At 37.0% G+C, this 20,564-nt stretch overlaps 1 protein-coding gene across 2 annotated transcripts in view; it reads left to right on the plus strand.

Moving 5' to 3' along the window:
* Positions 1-20,564, plus strand: part of TBC1D32 (TBC1 domain family member 32) — a 103,480-nt gene that overhangs the window by 25,310 nt on the left and 57,606 nt on the right. For both annotated transcript variants that reach the window (XM_084889605.1, XM_084889606.1), the window contains exons 11-18: positions 1,269-1,359; positions 5,013-5,153; positions 6,507-6,599; positions 10,921-11,063; positions 14,070-14,197; positions 14,755-14,956; positions 15,649-15,731; positions 18,477-18,615. In XM_084889605.1, the coding sequence (XP_084745731.1) occupies positions 1,269-1,359; positions 5,013-5,153; positions 6,507-6,599; positions 10,921-11,063; positions 14,070-14,197; positions 14,755-14,956; positions 15,649-15,731; positions 18,477-18,615 (1,020 nt within the window). The remainder of the gene's footprint in view (positions 1-1,268; positions 1,360-5,012; positions 5,154-6,506; positions 6,600-10,920; positions 11,064-14,069; positions 14,198-14,754; positions 14,957-15,648; positions 15,732-18,476; positions 18,616-20,564) is intronic.

The raw sequence follows: 20,564 nt of genomic DNA on the forward strand, positions 1-20,564 counted from the left end.
AAGCTAATATTAAGTGGGTAAAGGTGTTTAAAACATTCTTGGGTGCTTTAAATTGGGTACGTGTCAATTAACTTCACTTTATTTCACACATGCGTAGGGCAGAGCAAAATTCCATAAAAATAGAAAAGGTATTAGTCAAGGAAATCTTCAGCTCCTTCCCTTTTGCACAGTGTTGATTTAATATAAACGTCAGGTTGGAGGGTGTTTCAAATCTAATTGGTGTGTTTTGATTGGTGAAATTTCACAGTGAATTTGCTTTTGATGAATTAGTTATTTGGTTGCATGTTGAGTTTGCTTTTGGTGACTGATTTTTACATAGATAAATGTACTTCTGTATTTGTTTGCGCAAGTGAGTGATTAGGGCAGGGGGATATCTGGAGGATCAGAGGTATGACCGTCTGATCATAAAGAGTTTTTGTATAATGTCAACTTTAGGATATTGGCATTTATTCAGAAGGTGTGGTGAGCCACTGGTAGGTTTTTAAGTATTGAAGTAACATCATAGTAAGGCTTGGAATATTTGGAAAATGGGTTTAAGGTGCTAGGTGGAGATAGGGGAGAAGTGTTGAAGCAGAAAGATTAAGAAGAGTCTTCTCAGTAATCCAAGCAAAAAATGATAGAAACATGAATTGGGGCTCTTAGCAGAGTGAATTGGGATGAATGGATGGACTCGGGAGTACCATATTTAGAATGTAGGATTTGAAGAACTTGGCTTTTTGAATGGGGCGGGGTGAGTGAAGACTTAGTTGAGTGACTAATGTCATTCATGGACATAAGTAACAAAGTAAGAGAAAAATAGGGGAATTGGGAAGGTTTTAGATTTGATCATACCTAATTTGAAATTTAGATTTTTAGGAAGCAGTTTTATATTATTGATCTGAATCTCTAAAGTTTGATTTAGAGTAGATAAATATGGAAAGGAATCCCCATGACCACCCCCAGATTTGATGATTTTCTGAGAAGACTCAAAGTACTCAGTATATAATGATAATCCCAGCTATGATTTATAACAGAAAGAGGATACAAAGCAGAATTGGCATAGGGAGAAGGCTCATTTGGAAAAGCCTGGTGGATACCAACCATAAACTTCCATGTCTTTTTCCAGTATCAAATGGGACAGCTCATATGAAATGAGGTCTACCAAAGAAACTCATTAAAGACTCTGTCCATTTTTTAAAACTGGGGGTTGGTTATGTAGGCACCTTCTGCCTAGCACATAGCAGGGCTAGTAGGCTGCAAATTTCTATAATAAGTTATTATTTTATTAGATAACTGCAGCAGTTCAGCAGTGTGTTCAGTACTTTGAGTTATGTGAGACTATGAAGACCAATGAGATTGTGGGACATTCAAAGCATTGTGGTAAGTTTAGTTTTCTTTGTTCTGTACTTTAAAGAAATGGTATAGCTTAGTAATAACTTTTATTTTTTTAAATTGTTAGTAGCGTGGTAAAATTAGATCTAATGTAAAATATTTTTACAAATTTACAATATATACCATAATGAAGGCTTTTTATAACTTACCTACATTTGAAATTAGTGTATCATCATACTATTTCTTACCAAAGGCAGTTCTTTAATTTATATTAGAGTTTATGTCCTAATATGTTATCCTGCAATAATGTTTATTTTTATCTCGAGTGTATCATTCATTTAATTGTCACTTAGACATTTTAGTAGCAAGAAAATTCTATAAAATACTATTTTATTATTAGAAAACTCACCCCACCCCATGATTTTTCTCTGATTATCCTCAGTGTGAGCTATTATAGCTTAGATGATTTATAATCTGGCCCTGTTCTCTCTTTCTCTATCTAAATTTTATCTCTAATTAGTGATTAAAATGAATCTTCTTTTACAGACAGATTATTTTATTTTATTTTATTATTTTATTTTGTTAATCCTCACCAGAGGATGTTTTTCATTGATTTGTAGGGAGAGTGAAAGAGAAACATTGATGTGAGGAAAACACACTAATTGGTTGCCTCCTGCACGAACCCTGACCAGGGCCCAGGCCAGGAAGGAGCCTGCAAGCAAGGCACATGCCCTTCACTGGAATCGAAACCTTTGGTCTGCAGGCTGATGCTCTATCCACGGAGCTATACCAGCAAGGGGTGCAGTCTACATCCTTTACACTAATATATATCTTATTTATTGCGAAAGAATAAACTTTACTTTAAAATGTTCACAAAAGATTATCTGCCTAATTTGGATTTATATTGCTCTTTTGCTTACATCACCCAACCTGCCATGTGAATTTTTCATTCTGTTATTTTGTCACTCCTCTAAGTAAAGAGTAAGTTTTTTGATTATATGAAGATACTTTATTTTATTTATTTTTTTAATCCCTGGGTAAATTTTTCATCTAACTCAAGCAAGAAAAATGGTTAAACACCAATAGTTAATTAATGGGCTTCAAAAGCCAGTGTTTTATAGTGGAGGAGGAAATACAGAAGCCAGAGTTTATTCTTCAAGTGGAAGAAAAAGTTAAAAAAAAGAAGGGTAGATAAGTTTATATAAATATCTTATTTATAAATTTATAGATTTTTCTAATTTCTTGATATTAAAATGTTTTTATCCAGTGTTTCTACCCCCCTCATCCCTCATTCCACCGGCCCTTAGTGACTCCTTTCTTTCCTTTTTCCCACGGTGCTACACTGCTTTCTCCTGCCATTTCTTTCAACATTTTTGCTCTTTATTTTCTTTCAGAGTTTCCTGCCTCCGATTTCCCAACTTTAGATCAGTCCAAGCTTCCATCTCCTCTGGTCCTTAGGAAATTGAGCAGAGAGCACTTGTATTATAAATCAATAGTGCACACATCTTTTTCTAACCACAGCCGCTCTCTTTGTGTTACTTTGGGATCTTAGATGTTCTTTCTTCGTTGTTTCATGATAGCGTATTGCAAACCTTCACCAGTCTTGTCAAGCCCCGTGCCTTGCCCCTGCCCTCTTTTCTCTCGATAGAAGTCCTTGCATCCTACTTCCCTAAGAAAAATGGAACTTTGCAGATATGAATTCCCCACGTATCCTGCTTCTGTGCATGCAAACACATGTTTGTATGCCATTATTGATATCTCCTTTCTCTGAGCTACAATGGAGGGGCATCCTTCTGGTCCAGATTGGTCTCCATCTGTTCCTGATTTTGTTTCTGTTTGGTGTTCTTTGTTTTTGTTTCTAAACCAGGACATGGCTTCCCTTGTTACTGTGCCTCCCTTTATATTGGTTCCTTCCCCTGCATCCTCTAGACCTCCTTGTAGGTCTTTCATATAAAAAACTGAGCAAGTTCACATGTACCTTATCTCTGCTTCCCTTCAGAGAAAACTCTTCGAATTATTCTTTATATACCCAGGCCACATTTTTTTTTTTTTACCTCTTACTCGCCTTTTCTTTCTTATTCACTTTTTAGCCACAAAAATGAGGCTTCTATTTCTGCCACCCCATGACCTTCCCATTGTCAGTTCCCCCTCTTTCTTGTCCTTGTTTTACCACTTTGGTGTCTGTTGACCCTTTCCCTTCTCTTCCTGGCACCATTCTGTTTTGGATTTCCTCATTCTTGTCCAACAAACTCTTAGTCACTTGAAGGCTCTTTTCTTTTCTTTATATGTTTGTACTCACAAAAGTTTTGCCCTTTGTTCTTTTCTCACCTTAGTCTACCTGTTCTCTCTTGGGAGAGCCATTCACTGTCATGGCTTCAAATATTCTATATTTATATGTATATTGTAACTATCTGGATGCTCCATGGGCTTTCAGTATTAAAATATTGAGGACTGAAATAACTTCTTTCTCTTTTTAGGACTGTTTTTATTTCCCCCATTTAGAATTACTCAAATAGAAGACAAATTCACTACATACACAGATATTTGAGTTAGGAACTTGAAAATTTTTTTATTCTTTAATACTTCACATATAGACCTCTCTAAGGCATATTGATTTTCTTTTCTTAAACATTTATTTTTATCTACCTGCTCTTCTCCATTCTTGCTGATGCTTTTGTTCATGATTTTTTTTTTTTTTTGGATGAATCTTATTTCAAGCCTTGACCTTCTTCCATTCATATTTTATGTTGCCATCGGAGTCAGTTTTTCACATGCATATTTGATAGTTACTTTTCTGCTTAAAACTCCTTTGTATCATCCCAATTGCCTCTCGATAAGGTCTATGTTGCTTCTGTAGTTAAATCTTCTGTGCTTTGCCCTGATACCTGTTACCCTCTTGTCTTTCCCATTTGTCCTCCTTATTCTCTGGCTTTTTCACACTATTTGCTGTACTCTGAATTGGAAGCCCAATTTAATTCTTCTTACTGGTTTTTGACACCAGCAAATATTCAACATCTTGTATAAAACAGGTACTCAGTAGATCTTGAATGTATGGGTGAATGGATAATAAATATTTAGAGGGTTTCTGTATTTCAGAGACTTGTTTCATTTGCTAACAAGATTATAATAGGAACTTTTGTAGCATTGACTTAATTGGTAGAATTAAACACTAAATGATGTTTTCTATTGATTTCCTCCCTTCTTTAACTTATTCTTGAAGTCTTTCTTGATGACAGACAACTCTGACAAACTTAGGCTTTTTTGTTGTTGTTTTGTTTTAGAATGGATGCTCTATGTATATTGCACTTTTCTGAGTTTGTTAAGTTTTATAGGAATGCTTTTCTCCAGAGAGTCAGGTGTCAAGGGATGTTAGGAAACAGTAAGAAAATGATTTCTTACAAACAAAGGACTTGTATGCATGCAGATAAGCATAACCAATGGATATAGATATTAGGGGAGCGAGGACAAGTGCTGGGGGCTTGGGGGGCAGGAGCGATCAATGGGGGAAAAAGGAGACATATGTAGTACTTTCAACAATAAAGAATTTAAATTAAGAAAAAAAATGATTTAAAAAAATTTATGCCAAGTGTCTACATTATAGACCGCAAACTTGTTTAATGTTTAGAAGGGAATGATGACAGGTACTATAAAACATAATGGCATTAAAATAAATGTAATTGTTTGTTTGCTTCTCTCTTAAGGGAACAAACAGAAAACTTTCTACTACTCAGGGCAAGAATTACAATATATTTATTTCCTCCACTCATTGTGCCTTTTGGGAAGATTATTGATCTATACACAAGGCAGAAAGCTGTTTCCCATAAAGCTGAGGAATAGAAAAGGTACGTACAATCAGGATAAATGAGTATGCGCATATATGGTAAGATTAATGTACAATGGATTATTAGAACTTGGAGATGTCATATGGTCTCTTCTATGGTACTTAGCAACATACCTTTTATATTTTTGTTCTTTTCCAGTATGTGCTTTTTCTTTCATGTGTATTTTTTTTTTTTTTTTCTATTTAGCCTTTCATGCTTACCTTATTTCTCTGCCTTTCAAAATCCTATACCTACTAAATGCGCTGTCCAGTTCTGGATTTAGAACTAGTCTATATTATCATTTTAAGTTCTGGTTCCCTATAAACTGGTGGTGATCTTTTGGGCTAATCACTTACCTGTAGTTTCATTTCCTTTATTGGGAATAATAGACTAATGATATCAGTGTGGCTGGGCTCACAGAATTTTTGTGGTGATACCAAAGTGAGGTTTGAGAGCACTGTTTTATAAACTGCAAAGCCTTGCATCATTTGATACTATTTTGCTACGTTATATCCCAATTCCCACTTAATGTTTTCCCCGTCAAACTTCAGCACATGCTATGCATTATCTTCTTTACCTCCCTTAAAACTTTAAGTCTATACTCAGTATCATAGGTCTTCTATAAACTCAGTTTTGAGAAATCTATTTTACTGTATTAGTCTAGGTCAACATTTACTTTTAAGTTTATTAATTTCACCAGAATTTTTTTAGGTGAAGTTTCGGTAGTAGAGGTTGGTAAACTGTAGCAATTGGGCCAAAACTGGTACATCGTTTTACATGGCTTGTGAGCCAAGAATGGTTTCTGTGTTCTTAAATTATTGTAAAAAGTAAACAGAATATTTTGTGACATGTGAAAATGATGTAAATACCAAATTTGCTATACATAAAGTCTTATTGGAAAATGGCCACAATTGTTCACTTGCATATTGTCAAGGTCAGAATTATTTATGAGAGATACTATTTGACCACAAAGTCTAAAATAGTTAATATGTGGTTCAAAATTTGTTTTCTGACCTCAGTTCTACAGTGTTATTTAGATAAGTTAGCTGGACCAACACATTAAGCTGAATTATATTGCTCCTAATTGAATAAAATAAAACAGTCCTGATCAGATTGGTAGATCTTCCTATGGTAGGTTTATATTAACTTATTTGTCCAACATAAATAGCAAAACTTCACTGTCACTAAAGCTTACTTGCCGTCTTTTAATTTTCTATGTTTAATTTGTTTTTTTTCTGGAGTCTTCTTTCTTCTGATTATAGCCCTGATTATACTGTAGTCTCTGTGAAAACTCAGAATTGGAAGCTCAGTTAAATTTTTTTTAAAGTTGTAAGGCTGTTCTAGAAAATAATTACTTTCTGTTTCTTTTTGAAGATTCAGTATCCCTTACAGATCTTCTGGTTCTGTTTATCCAACTTATCTATTACTCACCAAGTTGTCCAAAGATGACATCAGCTGCACATTTAGGTAACTCTATGCTTCTGTTTTAAAATATTTAAACATTTTAATATTTACATCCAAGAAATATGTAAATATTTTATTGTCTAGATGTTTTGAATGATTGACCTAGTTAAGTTGAGAGGTTTCCTAAGATGCAGTATAATTCATAATAAATTACATTGGTCCTGGAAGTAAAGCATGAAATTAAAATTTTTTCATTGATGTTTTAGGATGTTTCTAATCTACCTTTTTATTTAAAATCAATTTTGCTGGGAATTTTAATATTGTTGTGTATTAAGATTAAGATGTTCTTAAGAAATGCTATTAAGGGACGATCTGTTGATAGGTACTGATACATATATGTATATTTTATTCATTTAATTTTTTAATTTTTTTTATATATTCCTGGATGTTTTGATTACCTTGCTTGTTTCAGCTCACACCCAAACCTTCAGGATCTTTTCTTCTTACTAAAGAATAAAACCAAAAAACCCCAACATCACATCTTTATGTTTTTTAGTAAAATGCATATTAGTTTTTAATTTTTATTTATTTATTTTTTTTTTTTTTTTTTTTTTTTTTTTTTTTTAAATAAGTTTTTATTTTTCAAATTATTACAAATGTTCCTTCCCCCCCCCACCACCACCATTGCTCTCCTCCACCAGGTTCCCACCCCACCCTCTGCCCTTTCCCCTCTCCCCATTGTCCTCATCAATAGGTGCACAGTTTATGTTCAGTCTCTTCCCACGCCCCCCTCTCCCCTTTTCCCCAAGAATCGTCAGTTCACTCCCCTTCCATACCTCTGATTCTATTATATTCAACAGTTAATATTGTTCATCAGATTTTTTTAATTTCCTTGGTTTTTAGATTCACTTGTTGATAATTACGTATTTGTTGTTCATAATTTTTATCTTTGTTTACTTTCTCTTCTGAAAGAACCCCCTTCAGCAATTCATATAATTCTGGTTTGGTGGTGATGAACTCCTTTAGCTTTTTTTTATTAGTGAAGCTCTTTATCTGGCCTTCGATTCTGAGTGATAGCTTTGCTGGGTAGCTTATTTTTGGCTGTAGGTTCTTGCTATTCATCACCTTGAATATTTCTTGCCATTCCCTTCTGGCCTGCATGGTTTCTGTTGAGAAGTCAGCTGACAATCGTATAGGTGCTCCTTTATAAGTTACTACCTTCTTTGCTCTTGCTTCTTTTAGTATTCTCTCTTTATCTTTTGCTCTTGGAATTTTAATAATGATGTGTCTCGGTGTGGTCCTCTTTGGATTCCTTTTGTTTGGAGTTCTGTGTGCTTCCTGGACTTGTAAGTCAAATTCTTTCACCAGGTGGGGGAAGTTTTCTGTCACTATTTCTTTCAGTATGTTTTCGATATCTTCCTCTCTCTCATCTTCTGGGACCCCCATAATTCTGATGTTGGTTCGCTTGAAGTTGTCCCAGAGGTTTCTTACATTATCTTCAATTTTCTGGATTCTCTTGCCTTCTAGCTTCTGTGGAGGAGTGTCTTCTGGCTCTTTATGTTCCAAATCTTTGACTTGATTCTTGCGATCTTCCCTTCTGTTTTTAGGACTCTGTAGAATATTTTTTATTTCAGACAATGTATTCTTTATTTCTTGTTGATCCCTTATCATTTCTTGTTGACTCCTTATTAATTCTAGTTGATCTCTTTTCATATCCTCATAGGCCTTATCCATCTTTTCTAGGAAATTCTTGAAAAACCTTATAAGCATAGATTTGAACTCTATATCCAGACGCTTTTTGTCCTCCATTTCTTTCGTTTGTGATCTATTTTGTTGTCGCATTTCGCAGTTACACATGGGACGGGGTTTCAGGGTGGAGCCTGCAGCTTTGGCTTCCGTCAGCCCCGCCCTATGCGGGTCCTTCAGTGCTCGCTGCCGGCGCCTCCGAGAGAAAGGTGCCCTCGATTTTCGCCTGCTGCCAAACAGTCTATGCTCTCCCACAATGAGCCCGGTATTGGGGTTCAGTTCAGTTGGAAGTGGAGTTGGAGGTGGCGTTCAGAGCAGTCTGGAGCCCCAGTCTCCTTCCCATCAGGGCAATCCCGCGGCACAGCCGACCGTCCCTTCTCTGGGGGCAGTGTGCGCGCCTCCGGCACCTCCTTTCTCCGCTTCCCCAGGTTCCGCCTTACAGCCCAGCTCCCTATGGCTGAGCCTGAGTCCCCGGGGTCTGGCCCAGATCTGGGGTTCAGAGCAGTCAGGGGCCCAGCACAGTCGGAGTTTTATCTCCTTTCCGCTAGGGAACGCCCGCCAGGCACTCGGCCTCCCTCCTCTCCGGCTCCGTCCTCTCCGCGCGCCGCGTGTCTCCGTACCTTGGGCTTTTACAGCTCCTCCGTGCTTCCTTCTGGTTTTCTCCTTGCTTCTTGTTGTAGGATTTCCAGTCAGTCGACTTTCCTGTAGTTCTGGGTAATGTCCATTTTATATTTTAGTTGTATTTTATTAAAATTGTTGTGTGCGGCTGTGGCTAGTTGCCTACCCGAGCAGCCATCTTGAGAGTCTCCTAGTTTTTAATTTTTAAAAAGTATAATATTTTAAATATTAACTTTAAAAAAAATAACATATATATTTTTTTAATATCAATGAAAACTTCCAAAGCTTTATCTGAACACCCTCAAAATCCATAAGCCCATAGTGACCTAACGCTGGAAGCTACTCTAGAAATGCTGGCACAAATTCTGAGAGGAATTCAACTGAATCATAGAAAAAATGGTTTGGGCCATATATAATTGACAGATGTAGTAATTGATAGACTAGTATAGGTGTGCAGTTATAACAACTGGTTAGTCCTAACAATGGCTCTCAGACTTTCTGCCTTACAGCATTTATATCTATAAAGTACTAGGCTAGGTTCCCCTGCGCAGTGGTCCTACAATATACTATGCTTCCTTTATGATAAAAATTTTCTTCTTTGTTATAACATTTGTTAATGTCTTGGCTTACCATCTAGTTGACTTTTACAAAATATTTTTATTTCTTTTTAGAGAGTGAGAAAGAAAGAGGGAGAAAGAGAGAGAAGGATAAGGAGAGAGAAAGAAGGAGAGAGAAACATCAATGATGAGAGAGAATCATCAATGGGCTGCCTCCAGCAGGCCTAGGAATCAAGTTGTAACCGGTCATGTGCCCTGACTGGGAATTGAACCAGTGACCTTTTGGTGCATGGAACAACACTCCACCAACTGAGCCACACTGGCCAGGGCATAGTGTACTGTTTTTAATCTTATTTATTCCTGCCTACAGTGTTCAGTATAGTGTCTGGCATACAGTAGACACCCCTGCAGGCTTGATCACCCCCAACTACTCTCCCTTGCAGGCTTGGTCCTTCCCAACAGCCCTCCTCTTCTGGACTGATCCCTTCCAACTTCCCTCCCCTGCTGCCATCTTATGTCTACATGGGGCAGCCATCTTTAATCACATGGGGCAGCCATCTTGTGTGTTGGAGTCATGATCAATTTGCACATTACTCTTTTATTAGATAGGAGGATAGAGGCCTGGTGTATGGGTGGGGACCAGCTGGTTTGCCCTGAAGGGTGTCCCGGATCAGGGTTAGGACATGGGCTGGCTTGAAATGAGGGATCTGTGGTGGTTTTCAGGCTGGCCACACCTCTCGGCTACCCAAGCGGATGCCCTGGTATCTGGGATTTATTTATCTTCTATAATTCAAAGTTTGTAGCTTTGAGCAGAGGGCTGGGCCAACCAGGGTGTGCAGAAAGCTTGGCTTCCTCCATTGCTGGGGAAACCCAAGCCTCCTGTTCACTTCGTGGCTGCAGCCATTTTTGTTGGGATTTATTTATCTTCTATAATTGAAACTTTGTAGCCTTGAGCGGAAGGCCTGGGCCAGCCAGCGCTTGCAGGAAGCTTGGCTTCTTTCATTGCCAGGGAAACCCAAGCCTCCTGTTTGCTCCATGGCCACAGCCATCTTGGTTAGGTTAATTTGCATACTTGCTACTAATTGGTTGGTGGGCGTGGCTTATGGGTTTAGCAGAGGTATGGTAAATTTGCATATTGCTGTTTTATTAGATAAGATAAAAGAGAAAGTATTTGCTAGGAGGAACAAAGCTCTAAATATGCTTCTAACCCCATCCTCTCGGTGTCAAGCAATGATTTAATGTCTTTTGGCATTCATATTTTGTCACTTTTATTAACTTGAAGATATGTTAAGCTAGGTGATACCTCCTTAAGTTTTAGGTTAGAATTTGGTATTACATGATCCTTTGGGCATTGAGTTATGTGATTTTTCAAACTGTTTAATCTTGATGTTGAACTTTTTTTGGGAACAGTAATAGCCAGTCCATAACCCATAATTAAAAAAAAAATACTTCTTCCATTACAGAGGATTACTCTCCTGCAGGTATGGTGACTGAAGTTCTGCAGATACTCTGTGATCAAAAAGAATGTGCAATCGAATGCTTATGTAACAAACCTGTGGTTGAGGCGCTTCTTCAGCCTATTCATAATGTAACGAAAGGAACTAAGGTTGGTATTATTTACTAAAGAGAAAAAGTCTCTTAGTTGGGTTTTAGTGACTATTCAATGGGGTTTTATTTCTAAATTTGATATATTTAAAATTATTTTATTACACAATCTTTCCACACATGAATGTATTTTATGCCAACAGATGTTTATTTATTGCTAAATTATAGTTTATGCAGTCAGTTGATTTATTAGTTATGGCAATATAGGAGAAAAATACATATTAACATTTTAAAATTCTTTTTTTTTTAGCTAGGCTTAGAGCTGATGGTTGTAAGGACTAAGAAAAGTTATTCTATTAAAAAGCTATTTGTGTTTTAAATCTAATAAATCTTGTGAATGTTTTATTATTTGTTTTAATGGCAATTTTATAGCCTTTGGAAATGTGATTGTTTTTCTAAAGAGCCAGCTCGGTTTTATTTGAAGAACTAATGTTACTTGAGGAAAAAAGCTTATAAACATCCTGGTTCCTGACATTTGTATATCTCTCTACAATTTATACATTATATTTCTTCACATTATGTAATGTAATGAGCGACTTGTTCAAGGTCACATTTTTAAAAATATATTTTATTGATTTTTTTACAGAGAGAAAATGAGAGGGATAGAGAGTTAGAAACATTGATGAGAGAGAAACACCATTAGCTGCCTCCTGCACACCTCCTACTGGGGATGTGCCCATAACCAAGGTACATGTCCTTGACCAGAATCGAACCTGGGACCTTTCAGTCCACAGGCTGACGCTCTATCCACTGAGCCAAAAATTAGGGCTCAAGGTCAGATATTTAACAAGTGGCAGAACTGGTACCACTACTAGTACTGCTGTCTGTAATATATTCATTCCTCCACTTCTGTGACTTCAGATTCTGGGGAATGACTCAGAATTTATCAATGAGTTTATCAATAAGTAAAAGTTGCCTGGCCAGTGTGGCCCAGTAGTTGACCATTGACTCATGAACAAGAGATCACCACTTTGATTCCTGATCAGGGCACATACCTGGGTTGTAGACTTAATTCCCAGTAGGGGCTGTGCAGGAGGTAGCTGATAGATGTTTCTCTCTCATTGATGTTTCTGTCTCTCTCCCTTTCTCTACAAAAATTTAAAAAACAAAACAAAAAACAAACAAGAGAGACCATAGAGTGTGTGCTCCCTCTCTCTCTAAAAAAACAAAAACAAAAACAAAAACCCAACAAACCCCCTCCCTCCAAAAAAGAAAAAAGAAAAAAATTAAGCTAAATGTTTTTGTCCTTTTATGTCTGTGTTATGTAGTGTTTTTATTGGTTTCATCTCTCTCAAAGGACTGGGCAATTGCTCACCCATCCATATATTCATTATTCACTGCCCATTCAGAAAACATTAAGCATTTATGTGAATATAGTACACAGTATGAAATTCTGGGAAATTAAGAGGATAAAATGATAAATTATTTTGATGGTCTTATAGTCAAACTTTAAAAACAAAATAGAGAAGAAACAAATGTAATACCTAATACAGCTTAAATTAATAAAATGCCATAATATAGTGTTGTAAATATAAACTGAGAAATGTGTTCTTGGATTTTAAACCATAAATATTGTGTCTTTGCTTTTATACATCTTTAACTTCTTATTTTCTTTTGACACATCGATTGGTTGTCCCTGCAAACTTTGTGTTTCTATGAGAGAAAGATTTTAGGCAGAGAAGTTGCTCTAAGAAAGATATTTAGTATGAAATAAACTAACATCTATAATAATAAAAGGGTAATATGCTAATTAGACCAGACGTCTTCCAGACATCCTTCTTGATGAAGCAGGGGCTGGAGGGAAGCCAGCCTGGGTCCCGGGTGCCTGCTGGCAGCCAGAGGAAAGCCAGCCCAAGTCCCCAGTGCCTGCTGGCAGCCGGAGGAAAGCCAGCCCAAGTCCCCAGTGCCTGCTGGCAGCCGGAGGAGGGAAGCCTGGGTCCCAGGTGCTGGAGGGAAAGAAGGCCTACTCCTGCACGAATTTTTGTGCATCAGGCCTCTAGTGTCTGATAGAATTAGGAATTCTTCAGGTGAATATACTTGACTCATAGTTAAGTTAAGCCACTCAATTTATTGGAATTGGAATACTAGTTGCAATGTATATTCACGTTTGCTATAGACAATATGAATATTGGCATCCATGCAGGTACAGGTAAATAAGTAGGTCCCAGAAAGAATAGGAACTTTAGTAGACTTTGGCACCTTGATGGGGTCTAGCATTAACATGAATCTCTAGTTTTTAGTATTTGCTTTGTATAATTTGCTATACACTGGCAAACATTTTTTAGTACATTCATTTAAAATAAAAAATGAGGATATATGATTGGTCTAGCCTATGTTTTCTCATTAGGGGACATCATTGGCTATTGGCCAGCCCATGAATTGGCTGTCCTTAAACCTACAATTTATGTCTAGTTAGTTGTAGGAAAGGATGGTGTCCCTTAAAAAGGATGGTAGTTTGTTAAAGACTCTGTATAATAAAATTAGATTGGATACACAGGTAAACCTTATTTTATTCTGCTTAGATTTATTGCACTTTACAGACGTTACATTTTTTACAAATTGGAGGCAAGACCCTCCACCAGCCAAAAGATTACCCCTCTTTATTGCCATGGTCGGGACTGAACCTAAATATCTCCAGGTATGCCTGTACAGGAGCCCAGTGAGTGGGAAGTAAAGGGAAAAATGGAAATAGAGAAGCTATTGCATTTGTCCACAAGAATTACATATAAAATTGTAACAGTAGCAGTTCTCTCAATTGTCTTAATAAACAATAACTGATTTGCGTAAAAAGTCTGTATGAATTTTCCTCATCGACTCTGCTGGTAAGAGACACTAATCTAATGTTACTTTTAATTCAGACATATTATTTCACAGCCAAACAACCATAACATTCTTTTTGTTGTGGCAATATAACTTTATTAGATTACACTGCTGCCCTTGAATTTTAGTCTGTGCTATGCTAGCATGTCATCAAATTATGTGACTCTGTGCTCTTTTTAATGTACAGGCTGCTCCACATTGCTCCGGAGCAGCTTTAATTTACACAGCTGATATTTTGACAAGAATTGCATCTGTAGAAGAAGGGCTTACCTTACTTCTTTATGGAGAAAATATGAACTCTTCTGAAGAAAAAAGGTATATGTCTGTGTTTTAAACAACTTGTGGAATTATTAGCATATTTTGTAAATCTGACTCAACATTTCCAAGATGCCATGCTATATGTTAATTGAAAACATGGATAACTATTTTGGGTATAGTTAGCTTCCTGACCTGCCACTAATAACATATTAAGTCATCAGAAAGTTGAAGGAGTAACCAGGATTATGGACTGTGCCGAGGAAAGAAGAGTATTCTGGGAATAGATGACAAGAGCTAGCTACTGGGCTCAGAGAGATTTGGAAAGATACCACAGCCATTAAGTAAAAACCAGATGAGCAGAATAGCCGATTACTCATGATATTAAACCAGATACTTTTCTATTACATTTTCCCTCTGTTCTACTGAAAGCGCTCTTATTATTAGACATCTGCATGTGGGTGGGAACAAGAATATTGATATGTCAGGGAAAAGGTTAGAGGAGAACTAAAAGTAAGCCAAGCAGATGAGGCATTTGTGATAAAGCTAGCCTTTGGTAGTGATTTATAAATTCGTGATTTATAATCTTGGAATCACCTGTAGGTATCTTCTGTTAGTTCTACAGGTGCTCATAAAATAGCCCAGTTTTTGAAAAAACTTCTTGATGGAGATATTTCTATTTTTTCTGCATCGGAAATGTTGCCCATGGTGAAAGGAGCTTTTATTTCCACATGTTGCCAAATATATGGTACATGTGAAGGCTTGCAAGTGTTAATTCCTTATGGTCTGCATGAATCTATGGCAAATGTATGGAAGAAGGTAAGTATTTTCAAGTTTTTTCTCCCTCCTTGCAAATCTTTATTTTAAATATAATTACTATTGTAGTGTCGTATTGCAGTTAAAATACAATAGTATTTTACTGGGCACATGTGACTTCTTTAGAATCATAGTTCTCTGGAGGGCATAATGCTTGTTAATTTGGCACAGGATGACTTGAGTATTTCCCCTCTCTAGAACACAGTTCTGGGACCTAACAGTACTACAGAGTCTTTTCTTCTGGCAGGAGAAGCTTAGATAAATTATCTCTGCACAGACTGACATTCCTCTTTGGAAATTATTTCTGTGCAATTTTTACAGATGCTGGATTTTTGTTATGGACACTGTAGATTATAATGTAGCAATAGTCAAATATAATGTATATCAATAGACTGTCTTTTTTTCCACATTCATATGTTTATTTATGTTAATTAATGAAGTATTACAGATGTCCCAACCCTCCCCCCCCACCCCGCCCACCCATTAACTCCTCCATCCCACTCCCATTCCCTCCCAGCCCTTCACTGCACTATTGTCTGTGTCCATGGGTTATACGTATATACATATAAGTAAATACTTTAAATGACATTTAATTAAGAACCAAATTTAACTTTGGTAGGTAATTTTTAAAAAGTTAGGAATGTGAGTAATGCTATCAGTGAAAAAAGAGTGCAAATTAATCTGTTATGTTTTAGACGAATTTGGTATCAGAAAGAATTCCTACTCCAGTAGAGGGTTCCGATTCTGCCTCTTCGGTAAGCCAGGAATCCCCAAACCTGTAAGTATAATTGATTAAATAAATTAAAAACATAATTGCTGAAACATTTTTAAAAATGAGAATGTAACGGACCACTATAGCAAAAACATTTTATGGGAAGGTAAATTATACATAGGACCAAGGAAAATTATACTTGGAAGTTTAGAGATCAGATTTATAACTTTAAAAAATCTAGCAATATTTATTATACTTGCTTCATTCTGTATTTATATTTTGGGTTAGGAAATTTGACGTGTGGAGCTGTTTCCAGAAAATCTGGAGAATTACCAAATACTAACATTGGAAACTTAACTAGGGAGTTCAGTAGAAGGAAAGTATTTTCGAATGCCAATGAAGTCCATGTATATTTAAATTATGATTTTTTCAAAGTATGCGAAAATGTGTTTTAATAAGACTTTGGAAGGGGAAATAATTTACATCAGTATTTATACTCATTTTAAATTTAGAAGTCCCTTTGTTTCTTCATAGATATCAATAAGTCAGATTAATGGGGGAAATATGCTTTATTTATTTATTTATTTATTTATTTATGTAAGAGAACATTTATTGGGTAAATGACAGAGGTAGAAGAAGTAATTCCTAGAAGAAATGGGCTTAGGAAATGAGTTATGGAGGTAAAGAAAGGGCCCTTGGAACTTGGGAGTGAGGAGGGCAATGGTATAATTGTGCCCGAGGAAGGAATGACAGGGAGAGAGAAGGAAAAAGGAAAGGCCACGGGCACTCCAGGAAGGAAGAGTGCACTGGGTGCTCCATCCTAAGGGTTTGAAGGGACTTTCAGGGAGGTCTCAGGGAAAGATTTCAATAGAATATTCAGTAAGCCTTCCAGGTGTGTCCCCTCAGGTTTGTGGTCTCCACTGATTGACAGGCGGCACCAGGGCAGGGGGTCAGCTGGTCCTGACGTCAGCCATGGCTGGTTTGTTGCTTCTCTCGGCCTGGAGTTTCTTGGCTGCAAACTTCTGTGGTGTCTTAATGGGCTTTGATGTGCACAGGTCAATGGACCACTTCAGTCCAACAGCAAAGGCTGATCATCCCTCCAGCGATCCTGGATGAGCCCCAAAGATGAGACAGGAGTGTGAGCTGTTGGGTTCATTGTCTCAAGAAGTTGACAGATAAATCGAAATACATATATGTATTTTTAAATTAGGATGTGGTGACAAATGTTCCTGGATTCTCTTCTTGAGTGCTGGCATAATCTAAACAGATCATAATTAGAGAAGAATCTTGAAGGATACTCTGAATAGAAATCCAAACACTAACATTTGTAGATAAAAACAAACGAACCAGTTAGTAAAAAAGCCTTTTGCATTTTTTAAACAGTGTAATAGTTTAAAAAACAATTATAGCTAGTTTTTAGAGAATTAACTTTTTATGATATAGTTGTCATAAACTTAAAATCAACTGGCATTTTTTTTCTTTGGTGAAGGAGTGAGGAAAAAAACATTTCTGCAATTCATTTTTTGAGGTGAATTTTAGATCTGTATTTTTGGAAGTCTATTTTCGTTCATTTTGTACTCATTCATTCAGCTATTTATTGGACTAATTTTTTTGCTGAGTTCTGAGGATAACTATATACTTTAGAGAACTTATTTAGTGGTATAGAAAACAAATGAATAAATATAATATAGCAATATGGTATGTTCAGTTTATATGATAAGGGTCATGCAAGGTACACTGGGAGTCAAATATTTTAATCTCTACAGTTTCTTTCCAGGCAATTAGGAATATCCAGTAGGTAGTATGTTGTCTCTTAATTCTGATATTTCTGAATGAAATTCTCATATCCCTTCTGTATTTCCAGATTTCTATCTTTCACTCTCTTATTAACAGTATGCCTTCTGACTGTATCAGGTGTTTTCTCTAGAGAATGTTACTAGCTTTCCTTTTAGAACTGTTCTGAGGGGGGAAAAAAAAATCATTCTTTAAAAGTATAATAAAAACTTATGAAAATAAATATAATATGCCTGGGATGCTTTAGAAAGTCAGAAAACAGATATTCTATAATGAAAAGGAAGTAAATTTCAAAATAATGGAGAGTTTGGGCTCTGGAAATCTAGGCATAGCGGAATTATAATAGGAAGGCAATTTAAGCATGGGTAAGAGAATCTACATACACTAAAAGTGATGACATGTGCAGGGAATATTTGATTCATTCAGTGAATTAAAATTATTGGGATGGACGATGTAAGAATAAAAGAATTATTGTCCTGGCCATTTTGGCTCAACAGCTAGAACGTTGGCCCACAGACGGAAGGGTTGTGGGTTCAATTCCAGTCAAGGACACATACCTTGGTCATGTTTGGGAAGCAACCAGTTGATGTGTCTCTCTCACACTGATGTTTCTCTCCTGCTTCTCTCTCTTTTTCTCCTCTTCTACTCTCTCTAAAAATAAATGGAAAAATATCCTATTGCCTGTCTAGTGTGGCTCATACCATGCACTGAAAGGTTGTTGGATCAATTTCCAGTGAGGACACATGCCTGAGTTGCGGACTTAATCCCTAGATGTTTTGCTCTCATATTGATGTTTCTCTATCTCCCACTCTCCTTTTGTCTCTCTAAAAACCAATAAAAGTATTAAAAGAGTTCACTATTGAGGAAACTACGCTTTTTATCATATTTTAAAACATTTATTGAATACTTTACAACCAATATGTACTCTTAAATTTAATTATCATTAGTATTAAGGTAAAATATTTCCTATTCCACTTGAGTATAAATAAACTTATACCTTTTCTTTACCTGTTTCAGTATGGCTTGGGAAGAGAATTTGTTAGATGGTTTATTGAATTTTGCTGCCACCCCTAAAGGACTACTACTTCTTCAAAAAACAGGTGCCATCAGTGAATGTGTGACATTTATGTTCAACCGATATGCAAAGAAATTACAGGTACGAATTACCATCTGCCACAGGCAAAAGGAGTTTTTGTTGCTTTAAAAGCCGTTCAGAACATTATCCTGTTTTCTGTGCTTGAAGAGGTTATTAAACCCGAGTTAAAAAACCATACAGCACTGTAATGTTGAACTTGGTTTTGTTTTTTTGGAAAGCATTAGAGAGTTGATGTTGGTATCTATGGCTGTAGTTAACAGGATGGCAAACAAGCCTATGCAATTGAAAAATTCAGTTAATTATCCAGGTGTTTTATAAAGGGGCTATCAAACATCTGGTATACTAAAACTGGGTGGAACCTCAGGAGAAAAACCTATTGGGTTTAAATGTATGTGCCAATGGCAATGCAGGCCTCACATTTGAAAAGAAACAAACATGTGAAGAGGGATTTTATTGTTGCTACTGTTACATAAAATTTATAATATAATACAGCCTTTTCTCAGATAGAGGTGATAGAGGTATATGCAGTTTTTGCTGTCACAGAGAATATCCCTAGACCTCTGAGCTTTTCAGGATCATAGATAGTATGCCTTTATTCTCTGTCCCTAGCAGCTGTGGTTTTTTGATGTTATTAGGTTGCCTGCTTATAAATATCAGGAGAGGCCTGGTGCATGGATTCGTGCACAGATTTGTGTGGGGATCGGACCTAAACCGGCAGTCAGACATTCTCCAAGGGATGTAGCAGTGCGCCAAGTGGCAGGCGGCCAAGGAGGAGCCTGAGCCGGGGACAGGAACCGTGCTGCTTGTGCTCATCCCTCCCGCAGCACTTGTCACTCCATAGCGCTGCTGCTGCTGCAGAATCAGGAGAGGCTCCCGCCACCAGAGCCGTGCTAGCCAGCCGTGAGCCCGGCTTCTGGCTGAGCAGCACACTGACCACCAGCTCCTGCCTTGAGCATCTGCCCCTGGTGGCCGGTGCGTGTAATAGCGACTGGTTGACTGGTTGTTCTGGTTGTTTGGTTGTACCGTCGCTTAGGCTTTTATGTAGATTGTATTTGTTCTTTCTTAGTTGTCATTGTAATTTCCTGCTTTTGTTTAAGCCTATAAAAAAACAAAGAGTTAACTTTTAAGGATTGCTTTTGCCAATGTAGATTAAGTAGTTCCTGAGGGAGGGGCCAGAACATCTCTTTATAAATAAAACATATGAACATCTGCTTATTACACTAGGTTAGTATGTGCAGATGTGTTTTTATTTGTTTAAGTGGACCTCAAGTATAGAGAATTTAGTTGTTTACATGTTTCACTTCATGGCATAATGTTCCCATCTGTCCATGCAAGATTTCTCTCTTGATTAATTTTATTCTCTTATCAGTCCTGATTTACTCTGCATGAATCCCCCTACTCCAGGCTTCATACCAATGTGCTATGTGTAATATTTTTGAATGTGCATACTTCTTGTGTAATATTATCTTAGCCTATGCAGGCTGCTATTCCAAAATACTACAGTCTGGGTGGCTTGTAAGTAGGTTTATTGCTCACAGTTCCAGAGGCTGGAAGTCCAAGATCTGGATGTTAGCATGGTCAGGCAAAGGCCCTCACATGGCAGGAGCTAGGAAGCTCTCAGTGGTCTTTTTTTATTTTTTATTTTAATATATTTTATTGATTTCTTACAGAGAAGAAGGGAGATGGATAGAGAGATAGAAACATCCATGAGAGAGAAACATTGATCAGTTGCCTCCTGCACACTCCCCACTGGGGATGTGCTCACAACCAAGGTACATGCCTTTGACAGGAATCGAACCTGGGACCCTTCAGTCTGCAGGCGGACGCTCTATCCACTGAGCCAAACCAGTTTCGGCTTAACATGAATTTTTTGAGGACGTACATTTAGACTATATCAAATATAGTTTACATAAATGAAATTGTGTTGTTCTAATTGGAATTTATCTGATGGTGAATTTTAATCTCTTTGAGTACTAGTTAACCACTCTCCTACCTGCCAGCCTGATGGC

Source organism: Pipistrellus hanaki (genome assembly GCF_964339955.1).
Source record: "Pipistrellus hanaki genome assembly, chromosome: 7".
NCBI classification, from domain to species: Eukaryota; Metazoa; Chordata; class Mammalia; order Chiroptera; family Vespertilionidae; genus Pipistrellus; species Pipistrellus hanaki.